We start from the raw sequence: 19,159 nt of genomic DNA on the forward strand, positions 1-19,159 counted from the left end.
AGATTGTATAAAAGACTAAAGAGTACTTGAAAGTGTGAGAAGGAATATGATTGGGCCCATATATTGTTAGGTAAGGTTATGTTATGATATTGCCTTAAGTTCCTCCTAAAATGAAAAGTCTCCACAATGTTAAAGAGTGGCCCACAGCCTGAGAAAATTTCAAGACTCTCTGGTGAATGACTAAAGGATTATAATGACAAATTTCAAATAACTTCCAATGAACTGTATTGTTTACTTTTCAATGGGAGTTCAATTTTCTCAGGTATGATCTTTACAATAAGTGTTAATTGCAGTATCTAAAGAAATGTTATGTATCAGGGGACTTCTAAAATGATCTTACCCAGATGACTAATGCCTATGCCGGTGGTACCCACCCACTTCTTGGAAACATAGCTATTTTGTCCATACAGCGTGATGAAAGCTGCTGATGATAAACTAAAGAAGATGAGTCAGAGTAGGGAGCTATGGATTAAAAGATTACCCGAAAGGTTTCCTAGTAAAAACTTTCCATCTTCAAAATCTATGAAAACCATGGTCCCTAAGAGTATAAAAAGCCAGCAGAAGCTCTCCTGGAGCAATCCAGAGACACCATGGCCAAGCTCATTCTTGCCACAGGTGAGTTGACAATCAGACACAGAGCCTCGCTCTTGTTTTATTCTTTCCTCACAGAACCTGACAAGGAAGCAACTTTGAAACTGCAACTCTGTGATTTACCATACTTTTTGTAATTTCAATTTTTCCTTATTTAACTTTCTTATAGCTTTCAGTAGCCCACAGGCTGGTAGAACACTTTTACTGTCACTGATGATATAGGAACGGCACTTATATTTTACCTTTATTCAAGGATTCTTTTTGTCTTTGTCTCTTTCCAGTAATTCACTATTCTATCACTCTTGCTCTAACACCTGTTTGAAGTTGCCATTTGGTTGATTTTTTTTTTGTCTTCTGAAACAAAATTTGAAAGATGGACATCTGTAAATTCTGATATAGAACTATTCAAGTTTTCTTTGCTCTCCTCTTTTCAGAATTATTTAACATTTATCCTCCATAGACCTGTTTCAGTAATGTCCTAATATTGTCACAGGGAGGGACATTTAGTGATCCAAAGAGTTAGATTTAGGTGTCTAAAGCAAGTAGTTCAAACTTAGAGTTTTCTCTGCAGATGTACCTTATACAGTTTGTTCAACTTCAGAAACTTAAGCAGGTAAAGACTGAAGCACCAATGCACAAAGGGTTCAGAGTAGAGGAGCTCTATTTTCATGATAGTGATATGATTCAAATTTCAAGACTCAGGAGGCACAGACAGATGATTCTACAGTAGGGGGCTAGCTTGGGCTACCTATTATAACACCCTGACTCAAACTAGAGACATCCAAAATCTTCAATTATTCCTTTGTAGATTAAAATTTTTGTCTTAAGCCAAAAATTTGGTAGGGCTTTTGAAAAGATGAACTGAAATAATTGTCATGGCTCTGAAAGATATTGAATGATGTATTTTAGATGTTGTTTTGACTAGCAGAAGGCTTGACTCATTTGCAGGTATGGGTACCAGAGCTGATGAATACATGCTCACTAAGTAGATTGAATAGTGAATAATTTCAATCCTTACCATGAGCAGAGAAATGGAATAACAATTAAAAACCAGAACACAGAGCAGGACATTGCCAGGTTCTATCAAAAGTGGGAGAAATTTGAAAGGCAGGGATGACTCCAGTGCCCACACTGTGCATAGCTGTAGAATTTCTTTTGGGATGGAATTATCTATAGTCAGTAGGAGGGCTTACAGGAACTGGGAATTTGACACTTATGGTCCTAGTAACTGATCCTTAGAAAAATGTGTCTTCTCTCTCTCTCTCTCCCTAGGTCTGGCCATTCTGCTGAATGCTCATTTAGGTGAGTTGTTGACAACAACAACAACAACAACAACAACAACAACAACAACAACAAACCAAAAAAAAAAAAACAAGGAGAGAAAAAGAAGGAAAAGAAAAACTTCCCTTAAATATATCTCTAATACAGGTTAATTGTTCCTAATGAAGTTGTTTGCCTATAATGATTTATTTGGCAAAAGTGTCTCAAAAAGTAATCTACTTGAGAAAAAAAATGATGAGTTGGCTTTGTGGGTGGTAGAGTCATATCAGCTCTTACTACTATCATTTCTAGTGAAACAAGTTGAGTGTTTTGACTATGGTAACCTCTGGGTCTCAAGGAAAAATTTGTTTGATTGTTTTGCTTATGAGGATCCAAAGATTAACCAGCTTTGACTATGCATCAGTACCAATTACAACTAAACTTGGTCATTGCCAAGTGCGCCAATCAAAATATCTGAACCTATCTGCCAGAATATTCAGAACATTCTTCTGATCATTTGGAACAGGTGCATGAGACATATTAAGGGAAAGAGGCAAGGCAAGATCTTAACAAATTCACTGGTATCTGCATCGGGGCATTGTTTTTCTGATAACATTCCCAGGTTCTGCCTACCAGCTGATGTGTTACTACACCAGAGGGGCCAAGGATCGGCCTGAATTGGGGAGTTTCAACCCTGGTGACATTGATCCTTGCTTGTGTACTCATCTGATCTATGCCTTTGCTGGAATGAAGAACAATGAGATCACCATGATGAGTAAGGAGGACTTGAAGGAATACAAAGCATTAAATGCTCTGAAAAAGTGGTAAGGGAAGGACAGATTTTCTATCATTAGTTGGATATCTCAATGATTCTTAAATGGTGCGAAAAATCAATGATTTTGAGTTGAGAAGTGAACTAGGGTATATTTCTTCAATTTTAACTTGAGAGAAACTGATTTTTTTATTACATCAATCACATATATTTTAGATATAAACTATGTACTGTCTTTGCTTGGTAATATGGCAGTTTATCTTTTTGGAGGATCTCCATGGTTCATTCTCATGTGACAGTATTTATTTGTGCTGTATTTATATATGACAGAAGTTATATACCTACTACTGGTGCACAAGAGGTTTTTCTTCATATCCCTGACAAAATGGGTCATTTTATCTTTTTTTTTTATAGCCACCCATCATGATAGACATGAGATGTTACATTAATGTGGTTGTAATTTAAATGGCTCTCTTAAAATATGTTGTTTTTCTTACATCTTTTAGGATTTTTTGAGAAATTTCTATGGCTTAACCCACTTTTTGTCAAGGGTGATTTTTATTCTTCATATACAGTTTATACAATTCCTACTATATATGTGAAAGTAACATCTTATAATTACATCATTTGCAAATATATTTGTACAATTTAAAGTTCTACTCTTTATGTGGGTCATCTCTCTCTCTCTTAATTTTTAGAAGAAACTCTTTTTCATTTTTTCAATGATATTTTACAAGTTTTGAGAACATATTTTAAACCACTGACCAAGTCACACACATAGAAATCCACATGTTATTACAGTAATTTGGTAGCCTCATATTTCATGAGACTGGAACCCAGTTTCTTGTGTGACATGTAGACAAGACTATTCTACTGAAACCTTCTTCCTCAAGATGTTGTCACTTATGGTTTAGTAAAGATGCATAAATTTGCAGAAAGTAGACATTCTTTTATACAGCCTATTATCACCATTATAAAAGCACGTGGGATGTGTATCTCCCTTTCTGTCTCTGGTTTGTTTCTGCTTTTGTGAAGAGGAAATCTTAGCTTTCTACTTTAGAAAACAAGAAATGGATGATATTCTAATTCATACATCACTGCCTTCAGAATTAGAATGGTTTAGTTTACTCTCTTACAGTTCTTTATTTAATAACAAGCCAAGACCTCATATTCAGTAATTGCAGGTTTTAGTTGGGATAGCCATACCCATAACAAGGAAAAAGGTGACTTCTATCTTCAGTAATGACACTATATTAAGAAGGAACTAAACTATGATTCCCAACTATAAAGAAATGAATATAAACAAAGTTCCTTGAATATTACCCCTTACTTGTCCTGCATTAGAACTTGCACTGAAAGCAATGCCTACTCCTACTCCAGACAACAGAATCTGAATCTCTGAGGAAGAGACAAGATGCCTAGCACTTTGTCTTCTCACAATGGCTAATCATAATTATTGGAAACTGATATCTCAAAAGAATTCCCATGTAAATGTACTCTTTCAGCAGACACGATTTATATTTACTTATGGCAGTTGAGAAATTAATAAAGCTCAAAAATCTCTATCATATTATGTGATTAGGGAGAATGAGAAATAACTGTGGTTCTAAGCTATTGGCAAAGAATTATAGTCAGTATGACTTGGTAAATTTGTGTTGAATTTACTTTACTTTAAAGATCTTGTATAAAAAATATGATAACAAAGATTTGTTGTTCAAATTTTCAATGGGGATAGGAATTTTTACTGGAATGGGTTGTGCCATGGCAACACAACACTGAATAATATGAGTAATAAAGACATGATACTGCTTTTTCATATGAAGACACCAAAGATTTTGATCTCTCTCTCTCTCTCTCTCTCTCTCTCTCTCTCTCTCTCTCTCTCTCTCTCTCTCTCTCCTTCTCTTTGGTCTTAAGGAATATCGAGCTAAAAACTCTCCTGGCTGTTGGCAGCTTGGACATTGGGTCAGCACCGTAAGTTCTATAAACATAGCCCATTGTGTATTTGCTATTGTAACTTGGTTAGGATTACACAAACTTGTTTCCATAGTTTGCATTTTTGAAAGGTGTTAAGAATACCTATTGGGAAAACATGTTAAATTCTAATATATTACACTAAATCCTTACATTAAACGAAACACATTCTTTCTAGGTCTACTTGTGGCTTTCACAAGATCAAATTGGTTTGAGTAGTCTGGGAGGCATCCTCTGGGAGTTAGTTACTTACTACAAAGAGTTGCTTCTTAAAGTTTTTAAAAATCCTCCATGTGAGAGGAGGGTCATCTATTGCTTTTCCCATCTTTGCAAGAGCTAAATTGAGATATCCTTGTACAGAAAAATCTTTCTCTCAGTAAATATAAAATTGGAGTGTGTTTGAAGAAAACATACGATGAGCTATTGTGGAGAACTATGATACATGAAAGTTCAACAGGTTAATAGTTAGGGCAGACTAACAAAATAATGGATGCTGAGGTAGCATTAGAGACAGGTGGTCTTAGTGCAAGGAGAGGCTGGTAGAAAACCAGGCTACCTTGGTGAAGAACACGGAATCATAATTTAGCTATGACCTTTATTTCCAATGTTTTTATATCACACAAATCTTCTTTTTTCTTTTCATCTTCCTAAGGTTCAGTGCTATGGTCTCTACTTCTCATAACCGTCAGACATTCATTAAGTCAGTCATCAAGTTCCTGCGCCAGTATGAGTTTGATGGGCTGAATCTGGACTGGCAGTATCCTGGGTCTCATGGCAGCCCTGCTAAGGACAAGCATCTCTTCACTGTCCTAGTGAAGGTGAGGAACCCAGGAAGTGTCTTAGAGCATTTAAACTCAATACTTTCCAAGGACAGTTGAGTTCTTGTAGAGTAAACCAAACTTGAATTTAGAATTATACATTCTTAGCATTTCAAAGATCCTAAGATATGGTGCATTCATTTATCATGCATGTGGAGTTTTACTCAACATGCAGGTGTAGAACCATACTTTATATTCATATGTTGTCTATGGTGTAAGTGCCAGAGACACCATTGTCTTTGTGTTACGGGCAAGAAAAATTTAGGTACATTAAGGTTTTGAAGTACTATCTCAGGATTACTTAGCTAGTATCGTAAACACTGGTTGTGTTTCCCAACCGAATTCAAATCTCATAAAAAGTAGTTGAGGCTGTCTACTATTATTGATCATTGTATATTCCATGGCATTGAATGGGCAAAGGCTAATGATGTGAAGAAAGCACAACCTTTTGCTTCCAAGTGTACACATCTGAGTCAGAACAGTATAACCTGGGCAACAACTGAAGCAATTCCTGATAACTGCCATAATGAATGTCAGCATAGTAAAAAAGAAACCTAAAGGTGTGAATACCTGACTGTATAAAGAAGGTTGTAAAAGGGTTTCTAAGTACATGATACTTGATCTCTGTATGGGAAGAACACTGTTGTCATCAAATTAGATAAGGCTGGGTCTGTAACAATGAAGCCATAGAGATTAATGAGCAAGGGATATAGTGAGCCATGTGAGTTTATAAAGGTGGTGGATTCTGATCATGTGGCTTAATATTTAGAAAAAGATATGTAATTTTCCAACAAGACTATGGGACATTTGAGGGGTTGTATTTAGAGGACAAATATGTCAAAGGCTGAGCTTTTTGATGATTACTTTGATATTAACTGGAATAGAGAGAGTAGGCAAGGATACAGTGGTAAGAACTTGGAGGAAATAAGGGATCTGTGATAAGACAAACACTGGTTTTTCGGTGGGGGAAGAAGGACAGGTATATAGAAACATTAAGATAAAAATTAATGGGAATCGCTCTCTGTCTTTGTCTCTCTGTCTCCATATCTCTGTCTCTCTGCCTCTGTGTGTCTCTATCCCTCTGTCTCCGACTTTGTCTCTCTCTTTCTCTCTTTGTCTCTTTCTCTGTCTTTGTCTCTGTCTCTGTCTCTGTCTCTCTCTCTGTCTGTCTGTCTCTCTCTCTCTCTCTCTCTCTCTCTCTCTCTCTCTCTGTGTTATGATAGCAAAAACCAAACATACATATAAACAAAACCTATAGGACAAATCAAAACAGCAAACAAGAAAAAGAAACTCTAGATGACACTCACTCTTTGAAACACTATCTGGCATGCCCAACTAACACAGTTATAAGAGATATCCTAAGATTAAAGATAAGATTAGAATAATAGAGAAAACAGGTGTGCTATCATCAGGCACTAAGATAGCTCTTCCACTGAGCAACAGTAGCACCTCTTTGCAACATTGCAAGAGGATGTGGTCACAGATTGGAGTCACTTCATTTCCAGAGGACTGGATTCAGGAGCAGCTCTGATCAGACACTGGGGCCTGTATTCAGTAATTTAACTGCCTCATTACTGCTAGATGTTTTAATATCTTTGAATGTCTATGCATGTTAGGTAGCCAGAAATTAATTTCATCTATTATATTGATTTATTGAGGTGTTGAAACAGTAAAGTGAAACAAAATGTGTAAAGGTACATTGTATAATTTTGATCAGTGTATTACATTTATTATGAAAAGATCTGGAATAAATTTGAGATATACTTATATCCCATAATTTTTGTAGGAAATGCGTGAAGCTTTTGAGCAAGAATCTGAAGAGAATGACAGGCCACGGTTATTAGTCACTGCCACTGTAGCTGGTGTCATTGCTACTGTCCAGTCTGGGTACAGGATCCCTGAACTGTCTCAGTAAGTGAGAATTGATCTCCAGGACTCTTGTGGGAGTATAGACAGAGGGACCCTATTCATGGGCTTTCTTGCCCCTCCAGGATATTGCTTATGGGCATGGTTATAGATGTGTTTTGCCTACACAGGCATAAAAATGTCTCTCGGATATTAACTAATTTTTATTTATCTTATGAATAATGTGTTTATCTATCCCTTAAAATTTCATACATGTATGGAATGTATTTTTATCATATTCATTCATTAATACGGTCCTCCAAATCATCCCAATACCTCATAACATATATTCTTCTGAATTCCATGTTTTCTGTTTTTAATTCCTTGAGTTCTTTATATATTTAGGATATTAGACCTTTGTCAGATGTAGGGTTGGTGAAGACCTTTTCCCAGTCTGTAGGCTGTTGCTTTGTTCTCTTGACAGTGTCTCCTGCCTTACAGAAGCTTCTCAGCCTCATGAGATCCCATTTATTAATTGTTGACATTAATGTCTGGGCTGTTGGTGTTCTGTTCAGGAAGTTGTCTCCTGTGCCAATATGTTCCAGGCTCTTCCCCACTTTTTCTTCTAAGTGACTTAGTGTCTCTGGTTTTATGTTGAGGTCTTTAATCCACTTGGATTTGAGTTTTGTACAAGGTGACAAATATGGGTCCAGTTGCATTTTCTTACACATAGACATCCAGTTTTTAATTCCTTAATGATGTTAATAAACCTTGAACTGAAATACTGGTATATATATGGCTATGGGATCATCCACCATATCTCAGGCACCAAAGAAAGTCCACATTCCCAAAGCAGATTGAAACTGGTTCCCTCAGCAGCCACCAAGTAACAAAAGCTTCTCTTTCAAATGTGGAGCTGGAGCTGGCAATTGCCTCTCTTGTAAGTAGTGTGCATGTCACCAAAACTGATTGGAGGCTGTGTTTCCAATAATAACAACATCTAATCTAGATATCAGCATTCCACAATGTTTCTTCCTTCTGCATTAATAAGTTCTTTTCACTGATTTTCTATAACACTCTTTGAGCCTTGAATATAAAAAATGAAAATAGACATGCTACTTCTCTAGCTGAGGGCTCTGACTTACTTAGATTAGGTACTTTAACCAATAAGGAGGTGTCTTAGTCAACTACTCTTCTTTAAAAAGAGCAAATTCTCTGCAAGTATTTGAGATAGTCATTCTTCTATAGGTATGCAACTACAGATTTAAAAATCAATTTAACAGTAAGACAATCTAGCGAAACCACAAGAGTTGGTTGCCTGTTGTGTCTGTGACTTCCTAATGCAAAAGCTTTTCCCAGCTTTACAATACTAGGTATGAAATACATTCCATGAAAGGACTCATATCCTATCCAAAAGCAGTTTACTACCTTCAGGCTGTTTGCCTTTAGTGCGTAACTTGGCATGCATGTTGATATTATAACATGCAGATTCTAGCACGGGGGCAGACCACTGATATCTTCATCCTCCAGAAGCCCACATAACACTATTTGGCTTTATGTAGGATTGCCAAAAAAGTAAAGTTTGCCCTGTAAATTTTGGGTTGTTTTGCTTTGTCTATGTCTAACATTTGTTGTGTATGAAACAGTATGGGTTTTGCATCAGTTATAATGAGCATCCTAGAGCAATGGCCACATATTGGATTGTTTGGGGGTGCCTTCAGGACAAATACCTTGTACAGAAGTATTTGTTATTGGACTGACATAAAGCATAATCCCAAAACATTAATGTTTTGCTAAGCCACTCTCTACTTGCTTCTTTCCTAAAATGTCTATCTGGAGTTAATTTCATTGGCAATATGTTTACTCTTTTGTTTCTCTGGCATTCTTTAATTGGTTTTCTCAAAGGTCAAAGAGCATAAATTTTAACATATCTTTTGTCACCACTCTTGTTTACAGATAACATAAAATTAGCAGACAGGTATTAGTGGAGGAGGAAGAATGGTGCATATAGTGAGGAATTGGGGTAGTTAAGGATGCAATGAAAAGCTTGAACAAACTTAGCCCAAATGAAGATTGATTGTAAGACCTTTCCTCTTTTCAGGTCTCTTGACTACATCCAGGTCATGACATATAATCTCCATAGCTCCCAGGATGGTTACACTGGAGAAAATAGTCCTCTCTACAAATCCCTAATTGCCTCTGGCATTTATGACTACCTCAATGTGGTAAGAACTTGCACAGATTCAAAAGAAGATAATAAATCTCCTATATCTTGTGAGTTTTGTACAATTAACTCATACCATTTGGCATGACTGAAAAACTGTAACTCAACAATATTTGGAAAACATATCTTATTATTTGACCATCAACAGCACATAATTTGAGCCATGAGAGCAGGATTAGCCAGCAAAGGTAGCCAGCTGCTTAAGCCTTAAAACCTACCTTCTGCCACTACAGGATTACATCATGACCTACTGGAAGGAACATGGGGCTGCGCCAGAGAAACTTATTGTGGGATTTCCAACATATGGACATACCTTCACCCTGAGTGACCCCTCCAATACTGGAATTGGTGCCCCTACTACTAGCGCTGGCCCTCCAGGGACGTACACAAATGAAGCAGGACTCTTGGCTTACTATGAGGTCAGTAGGTTAGCTATAGTGTGCTCAGTTAATTTTATGCTCAGTTTCAGAGTTTGGGAACTAGAATCTTCTGAAATCAAATGTTTATTGTGTTAAGCAGCATCTTTCAATAAACAGACTCATCATTTCAAGTGCTTATAATTTTATCGTATATTTTCATATCAATAAATAGTGAGAAATAATTAAGAATAGAAAAGATTCTTTCATACAACAGAACACAATCTAAAATCCACTCATTAGACTATATACATAATACAAATAAGTACTTATCTCATAATAGGGTGGATTCTGAAAATACAGTGCAAGAATGAAGACAACATATAAATGTTTGAAAAATAACTCAGTCTTCATTTCTTATTTTAGTAAGCTTGACATTGTGTTCAGTTTTCAGTAGTATGTGTAAAATGATGAGATCCTAGTATGCCAATGTATGTTAGAAAAATTATTCTGCCCCTTCAATCCTTACACAAAGAATCTCAACTTTCCAGTACAGAGACAAGAAAATAACCAGTTTGAAGATTATCTCATTTGTTTACCTCTTTTTTTAAAGGTAAAGATGTAGTAATGAGAGCTATAAATGCGATTCAGTTTATATTACTCACCTAGCCTGGGGAAAGCTCTAAATAGCTCCACTGGTACCAGTAAAAAAAATAAATGTCTCAGTTTACTATAAGGAAAATAAAACTCAATAGATATTGGAGGAAACCCCCACAAGAGAATGAAAAAGAAGAAAGTTAAAATGTATTTTCTTATTATTTCTTAATATTGATATTTTAAATCTTTGAATACGTTGAATGTTTACAGATTTGCACATTTTTGAATGATGGAGCCACTGAGAGGTGGGATGCCTCTCAGGAAGTTCCCTATGCTTATCAAGGCAATGAATGGATTGGCTATGATAATATCAAGAGCTTCCAGATAAAGGTAAGGTCACTCTATTAGACATGCTGAGATTGTAGCCTGTACCCACAGGATATCAAATGACTCATGTCCTCTGCCTAAACAGGCTCAGTGGCTCAAGGAGCACAACTTTGGAGGTGCCATGGTCTGGACTCTTGACATGGATGACTTCACGGGTTCTTTCTGTAACCAGGGCATGTTCCCTCTCATCTCTACCTTAAAGAAAGCTCTCAGTGTGCATCGTGCAGGTAAGTGACAGCAGAGTTATACTGATGATTTACAACGTCCCTTATCAACTCAAAGGTAGCCTTGACAATCCCATCCTCGCTCCCGAAGGAGAATTTTCTCATTTTATCTGTGTGCATTTTTGCAGGTGAGATAAAGTTACTCACCTTTCCAAAACCTTCAATTCCATTAAAGGATATTACATACTTACTGGAAATGAGGTCTACTTTGGTAGTTAAGGTGTATTGTTTCAATCTACTATGTCTTAAGTGTACATGAGTCAGAGAAAATGTAGTGACCTTAATTATAAGTACATTCTACTCTTTGATGTTCTTTGTTGGATTTTGACTCTTTTCCTTTGAGGGGTTTTAACAGAAAGACTTCAACGGTGTGGCCATGCATGTATCTATACACATTTTCATTGATATACAATGTATACTGAAAATTCTAACAAACTCATTTACCCACTGGTTACCCACAAAATATTGTTAATGATATTGATAGGTAAAGTAATCCTTTTAACACCAGGCTAGCCTTATCTGTAGTAGACTATAAAGACAAAAATATTAAATAAACTCTGGGTTTGTATTAAAGTTTCCCTAACTGTGAAGTCTGGATTTATCATCTGATATAAAGTGAAAAACTAAAAGCAATTGAGTCTCCAACCCATGCCACCATGGCTGTACTTCTCTTTAAATATGGGGAAATTCTGCCTTCTTTTCAAGATCACTGATGTGTCTTTGTGCTGTGTCTTTCAGGATGTAAGTCTCCTTATCATAGGGAGCTTTAGCCTGCAATTGGTCCTGAGAACCATAAGAATAAGAACAAGATCCACAGCTCTGACACAGTGGGCTCCATGTCCTCCTTCTGTGGAAAATAATAGACATAACTTCCGGTTCTACTTAAGTGAATCACACACCAGGCCAACTGCCATGGCTGTCTTGTCTTCAGCGCCAGTTCATAATGCAACTTGGAATGGTCTTTATCTGTCAGCGGTGTCCATGCTCTGAATATTCTCCTTCGCTTTGTGTAGAGGTACCTTGTTTCTGACTGGCTTCTAATAATAAATTCCTCATTCAAAAACATGATCATGCTTGGTGTTTTGTGTGTGGTTTTGAGGTAATATCTTCTTGTTGTGAAATTTCAACATCCTTATACATTATAGTAATCAAATGCTTATGAGAGGAAGTGGTTGATCCCACTGGTTTTCAGTCTTCTGTGTGTCTAAAGGCTTCTTCATGATGACTGAGGCTGTGAGAGAACACTGTTGTTTTACCTAAAAAGAAATTAATTTCAATGCATTCTTCCATGTCTTCTGAGAACCAAAACTGTTTGAGGCTCTGATAAGTTTGCAGCTTTCAAAGATTTGAAAGGATTCCGTATGACTTGCCTTCCAGGACTGCGGTTGAAGGAAGTCCTTCCTAACCCACCTCATTCCTTAAAACAAGTGTTGGTTGCCACCACCTGTCCTTTCATCCACTGGCTTGACAGGTCATTTGGCATCCACCTGTCAAATGACTTTGGGTAGTTTTGCATATTCTGTTGTGGTGGATATAGACTTTACCATGTTGACCCTCTTGGGATACATTTCTACCAGGCATAGTCATAATCTTTGTCATTGTTGTTCAAGCATCACATATCAAATTCTACAATTAATTTTTTAATCACAAACTCAAGCTCTCACTAAAACCTAGTAAATCTCCCTACATGGGCCATAATAATCTCAATCTAATTTTGGTTGTGTGAATTTTATTTGTTTTGGGAATGCCATAATGGTGTCTGCAGACAGGATTTGTCATTTTGTGAAGTGGTATTGTCATTTAGGATAATATCTTAGGTTCTTTCATGTTTTATCACTTGTTAGCATTTTAGTAACTATTCTGTGGCTATGAAAAGACACTATGACCAAGGCAACTCTTATAAACATCAGCAATTAATTGGGAACTTGCTTACAGTTTCAGGGAGCATGGGGGCATAAATGGTGCCAGAACAGGAGGTGAGAGCTATGTAGTGATCCATAGGCAGAAAGAAAAATTCTGGGTTGGAATTGGAATTTGAAACCTCAAAGCTCACCCCTACTAACACTTCTTCCAACATGGCCACACTTCCTAATCCTTTAAATCCTTTCAACTAGTACCACTTCCTGGTGACTATGCAAATATATATATGAACCTATAGGAGCCATTCTTACTAAAACCACCACATTCTAGTCCCTGCCCCTGATATACTTATATCATAAGTATGATATAAGATGTATGCACTACAACCTCATAAGCCCCCATAGTATTTCACTGTCTCTGGTCTGCTTAAAATTCCAAAATCTCTTTGGAAACTCAAGACACTCTCTTAACTGTAATTCCTAAGAAGTAAAAAAGTAGGCTATACAGTTTTAACATTTTGGGGACACAGAACACACATTATTATTCCAAAAAGTAGTAAAGGAAGCATGGTGAGGAAATACTTGACCAAAGGAAGTCTGAAAACCAACAAGGAAAACTCTAAATTCTGCAGCTCCATGCCTGATGCCAAAGTGGTCTTCAGATCTTCAACTTCTTCCAGATTTGCTGGATGAAACCCTCTTCCATCTCTATTAGGCTGGTTCCACAACCAGTCTGCAGGTATCCTTGGCAGGTATTGAATTATTGTAACATCTCCAACATCTTGGTGTCTCCAATACAATGCAGACTTCAACTTCATAGCTTCATGTAATGACCCCTCTGGGCCTCCGTTCTTGGACACCCCTGAACCATGCCTATCCTCAATGGCTTTCCTTATCGACAGACAGAGATTCCACAACTCCTTTCTTATATCCTTGATTCTAAAGCTTGAATCATGTGGCCAAAGTTACCAACTCTGCTGCTTGATATGACTGGAACTCAGCACCTTCATACAATTACATCTGCACCAGCTTTCTGTTGTTGATGGTTTTCTTCTTACATTTTTCTTTAATTCATTTTTACAAGTTGGAAGCTTGACTGAACAGGATATTATCCTGAGGTCACCACTCCCGTTATTCCACATAGCATTAGGTGTTAAAAAGGAAGTTTTATCTCCCTAAGCACTGGACTTAGCTCTAGTACATTTTCTGGTGCTCATTTACTCCTCAAAAATCTACATATTTTTTGGGGTGGAGGGTGAACAGATTTTTTAAACTTACTTAAGTAATTTACTCCGATTACATCTTATTTGTTACTCCCTCACTTGTATGTCCCCATTGCCCCTCCCTTCCTCTTTCATCCTATTCTCCTCCCCTACATCTGTGACAGAAGAGGATCTTGTACCCCACTATAAGATCACAGCCTATCCAGTCTCTTCCTGGTAGCCTGCTTACTCTTCCTGTGAATGCCACCAGGTCACCACACCAAGGGGAAGTGGTCTAATAGGGGGAAGCAGAGTTCATGTCCAAATCAATCCCTGCTCTCCACAAATTTGTGGAAAATGTGCTATCCATTGGCTAGATCTGGATAGGGGTTCTAGGTTTACTGCATGTATTGCCTTTGGTTGGTACAGTAGTTTGAGCTGACCCACCTGGGTCCAGATCCACCAGCCTTAATGGTTTTCTTGTAGGCTTCTAGGACCCTCTGGATCCTTATATTTCCCCATTCTTCCTTACCTCTCTCATGTACAGTCCCAATAGGAAGTCCCAGTATCCATCCATTCTCAGGTTAAGTGAACACTTTCATGGGATATCTCTGTTGGCCTGGTGTCCAATTATAAGTGAGTATATGCCATGTCCCTCTTTCTGGGTCTGGGTTAACTCACTCAGGATGATCATTTCCAATTCCATCCAACTGCCTGCACATTTTAGGATTTCCTTGTTTTTAATAGCTGAGTAGTGTTCCATAGTGTAAATGTACCATAGTTTCTTTATCCATTCTTCAACTGAGGGGCATCTAGGTTGTTTCCAGGTTCTACCTATTATGAATAAGGATGTTGTGTGTTGGGGCATCTTTTGGGTATACCCCAAGGAAAAGGATAGCTAGGTCTTGAGATAGCCCTATTCTCAGTTTTCTGACAAAGCAACAGACTGATTTCCAAAATGGTTGTATAAGTTTGCACTCCCACCAGCAATGAAGGAGTGCTCCCCTTTCTCCGCATTTGCTCCAGCATATGCTGTCACTTGAATTTTTGCTCTTAGCCAATGATGGGTATGAGATGGAATCTCAGAGTCATTTGATTTGCATTTCTCTGATGACCAAGGATGTTGAACATTTCTTTAAGTGTTTCTCAGCCATTTGATACTCTTCTGTTGGGAATTCTCTGCTTGATTTTGAGCCCCATTTCTTAATTGGGTTATTTGGTTTGGTGGTATTTAATTTATTGAGCTCTTTATATATTTTGGATATTAGTCCTTTGTCAGATATAGGTTGGTGAGAATCTTTTCCCAGTCTGTAGGCAGTCACTTTGTTCTGTTGGCAGTGTCTTCTGCCTTACAGAAGCTTCTCAGCCTCATGAGGTCCCATTTATTAATTGTTGACCATAAAGCCTGGGCTGTTGGTGTTCTGTTCAGGAAGTTGTCTCCTGTGCCAATGAGTTTCAAGCTCTTCCTCATTTTTTCTTCTAACAGATTTAGTGTCTCTGGTTTTATGTCAAGGTCTTTAATCCACTTGGCCTTGAGTTTTGTGCATGGTGATAAATATGGATCTACTTGCATCTTTCTACACGTAGACATCCAGTTAGACCAGCACCATTTGTTGAAGATGCTATCGCTTTTCCATTGAATAGATTTGGCTGCTTTGTCAAAAATCAAGTGTCCGTGTATGTGTAGATTTATTAATGGGTCTTTGAATTATTTCCATTGGTCAACCAACCTGTTGCTATGCCAGTACCATGCTGTTTTAATTACTTTTGATCTATAGTACAGCTTGAGATCAGGGATGGGGATTCCTCTGGAGGATCTTTTATTGTACAGGATTGCTTTAGCTATTCTGGGTTTTTTTTTTCCATATGAAATTGAGACTTGACCTTTCAATGTCTTTAAATTTTGTATAAGTATTTTTGTAAGGATTGCATTGAATCTGTAAACTGCCTTTGGTAAGAAAGCCATTTTTACTATGTTAATTCTCCTGATCCATGAGGAAGGGAGATCTTTTCCTCTTCTGATGTCATCTTAATCTCCTTCAGAGATTTGACGTTTTTCAAAACAAGTCTTTCACTTGTTTGCTTAGAGTTATTCCTAGATACTTTATAGTGATTGTGGCTATCGTAAAGAGTGTAGTTTCCCTAATTTATTTCTCAACATATTTGTCATCTTTATAAAGGAAAGCTACTGATTTTTTTGAGTTAATTTTGTATCCAGGCACTTTGCTAAAGGTTTTTATCAGCTGAAGGAATTCTTTGGTGGAATTTTAGGGGTCATTTATGTACACTATCATATCCTCTGCGAAAAGACATAATTTGACTTCCTCCTTTCCCACTTGGATTTCCTTGATCTCCTTCTGTTGTCTTATTGCTCCGGCTAGAACTTCCAAAACTATATTGAAGAGATATGGAGAAAGTGAGCAGTCTTGTCTGGTCCCTGATTTTAGAGGAATTTCCTTGAGTTTCTTTCCATTGAATGTAATGTTGGCTAATGGCTTGCTGTATATAGCCTTTATTATGTTTAGGTATGTGTCTTGTATCCTTGATCTCCCCAAAACTTTCATCATGAATGTGTATTGAATTTTGTCAAATGATTTTTTGACATCTAAGGAGGCAATCATGTGGGGCTTTTTTTCTTCACTTTGTTTATATGGTAAATTGCATTGATGTATTTCCATATATTGAACCATCCCTGCATGCCTGGAGTGAAGCATACATTAGTCATGGTGAATGATATCCTTGATGTGTTCTTGTATTCAGTTTGTGAGTATTTTATTGAGTATGAATAACAGCTTCTATTTCTGTAGGAGAAGTAGGACTATTTAATTGTTTATCTGATCTTGATTCAACTTTGGCAAGTGGAAATGATCAAGAAAATTGTGCATTTCCCTTAGATTTTCAAATTTTGTGGCATATATGCCTTTGAAGTAAGACCTTATGATTCTTTGTATTTCTTCAGAATCTGTTGTTATCTCTCCCTTTTCATTTCTGATTTTGTTGATTTGCACAGTGTCTCTGCCTTTCAGTTATTTTGGCTAATGGTTTAATCTATCTTGTTGATTTTCTGAAAGAACCAGCTCCTACTTGTGTTGCTCTTTGTAATTGTTCTATTTGTTTCTAAATTATTGATTTCAGGCTTGAACTTGGTTATTTCCAGCTGTCTAGTCCTCTTGGGTGTTTCTGCTTCTTCTTTTTTCTTGGGCTTCCAGACGTGTCATTAAGTTTCATAGATGAGATGTTCCCAGTTTCTTTATGAATGCACTTAGTACTATGAACTTTCCTCTTAGCACTGCTTTCAATGTGTCCCATAAATTTGGGAATGTTGTTCCATCATTTTCATCAAATTTTAAGAAATCATTAACTTCCTTCTTTATTTCTTCCCTGACCCAGTTGTCATTAATTAGATAGTTGTTTAGTTTCCATGTTTGTAGGCTTTTTATTATTTCTGTTGTTGTTGAAGTCCAGCTTTAGTCCATGGTGATCTTTTAGGATACAAGGTATTATTTCAATCTTCTTGTATCTGCTGAGGCTTGTTTTGTGACCTACTATATGATAAATTTTGGAGAAGTTTCCATGACGTGCTGAAAAGAAAGTATAATCTTTTGTGTTTGAGTGAGAAGTTCTGTAGATATCTGTTAGATCCATTTGATTCAAGCCATTGGTTAATGTCATTATTTCTTGATTTATTTTCTGTTTCACTTACCTATCCCTTGGTGAAAGTGGGGTATTGAAGTCTCCCACTATCAATACGTGGGGGTTAATGTGTGGTGTAAGCTTGGTTAATATTTATTTTACAAATGTGGGTGCCCTTGTATTGGGAGCACTGATGTTCAGAATTGTGACGCCATCTTGGTTGACTTCACCTTTGATGAGTATGATGTGTCCTTCCTCATCTCTTTTGATTAATTTTGCTTGAAAGTCTATTTTATTAGATATTAAAATAGCTACTGCAGCTTGATTACTATGTCCATTTGCTTGGAATATCTTGTTCCTGCTTCTTATCCTGAGGTAATGGATATCCTTGTGGATGAGATGTGTTTCTTGAATGCAGAAGAATATTGGGTCTTGTTTATGCATGCATTCAGTTAGTCTGTATCTTTTTATTGGAAAATTGAGACTATTGATGTTGAGAGATATTAATGACCAGTGACTGTTAAGTCCCTTGATTGCAGTAGAGTGTTTGTGTGGTTATGTTTTTCTGACAGTGTAGCTATCTATTTCCCATGTAATTTTGGTCGTAATTTGTCACTTTGGGTTGTAGTTTTCCTTCTAGCAAGGCCAGATTTGTCATTAGGTACTGTTTGAATTTGTTTTTATCATGGAATATCTTGTTTTCTCCATCAATGGTTATTGAAAGTTTTACTGGATATAGTAGTCTTGCCTGGCATCTGTGTTCTCTTAGAATTTGCTGGACCTCTGTCCAGGCCCTTCTGGCTTTTATAGTCTCCACTGAGAAGACAGGTGTAATTCTGATAGATTTGCCATTATATGTTACTTGGCCCTTTTCCCTTGTCATTTTAATTTTTTTCTTTATTCTGTATATTTTGTGTTTTGATTATTATGTGATAGGAGCATTTTCTATTCTGGTCTATTCTGTGTTCTGTAGGCCTCTTGTATATTTTTATGCATCTCCTTCCTTAAATTAGGGAAATTTTCTTCTTTGATTTTGTTGAAAATATTTTCTGGACCTTGGAGCCGGGTGTCTTTTCTTTCCACAATTCCTGTTATCCTCAGATTTCATCTTTTTATGGTGTCCTTGATTTCTTGGACGTTTTGTGTCAGGAATTTTTCCAGTTTAGCATTTTCTTTGATGGTTCTTTCAAGTTCTAGCATAGTGTCTTCTATTCCCAAGATTTATTCTTCCATCTCTTGAATTCTGTTAGAGAAGCTTAGGTCTGTATTACTTGCTTGCTTCTAAAAGTTCTTTTGTTCCTGGTTTTCTTCTGTCTGTGCTTTTATCATTGTTTCTATTTTTATCTTCAGATCTTGATCCATTTGATTTCCTTCATCTGATTGTTTTTTATTTTCCTAAATTTTTCCCAGTGCCTCT

The 19,159-nt window shown here is 36.9% G+C and overlaps 1 protein-coding gene across 1 annotated transcript; it reads left to right on the top strand.

Moving 5' to 3' along the window:
* Positions 1-590: 590 nt before the first annotated feature.
* LOC311583529 (chitinase-like protein 3) lies at positions 591-11,861 on the top strand (the record flags this gene model as incomplete). The annotated part of the gene is made up of 11 exons (XM_084757219.1): positions 591-615; positions 1,864-1,893; positions 2,474-2,675; positions 4,541-4,597; positions 5,250-5,415; positions 7,202-7,326; positions 9,362-9,485; positions 9,718-9,903; positions 10,708-10,827; positions 10,910-11,051; positions 11,787-11,861. The coding sequence occupies 11 exons, from the start codon at positions 591-593 to the stop codon at positions 11,816-11,818; spliced, it is 1,209 nt and encodes a 402-aa protein (XP_084613345.1). The 3' UTR covers positions 11,819-11,861.
* Positions 11,862-19,159: the final 7,298 nt, after the last annotated feature.

Source organism: Acomys minous (assembly GCF_964271855.1).
Source record: "Acomys minous genome assembly, chromosome: 14".
Lineage (NCBI taxonomy): Eukaryota > Metazoa > Chordata > Mammalia > Rodentia > Muridae > Acomys > Acomys minous.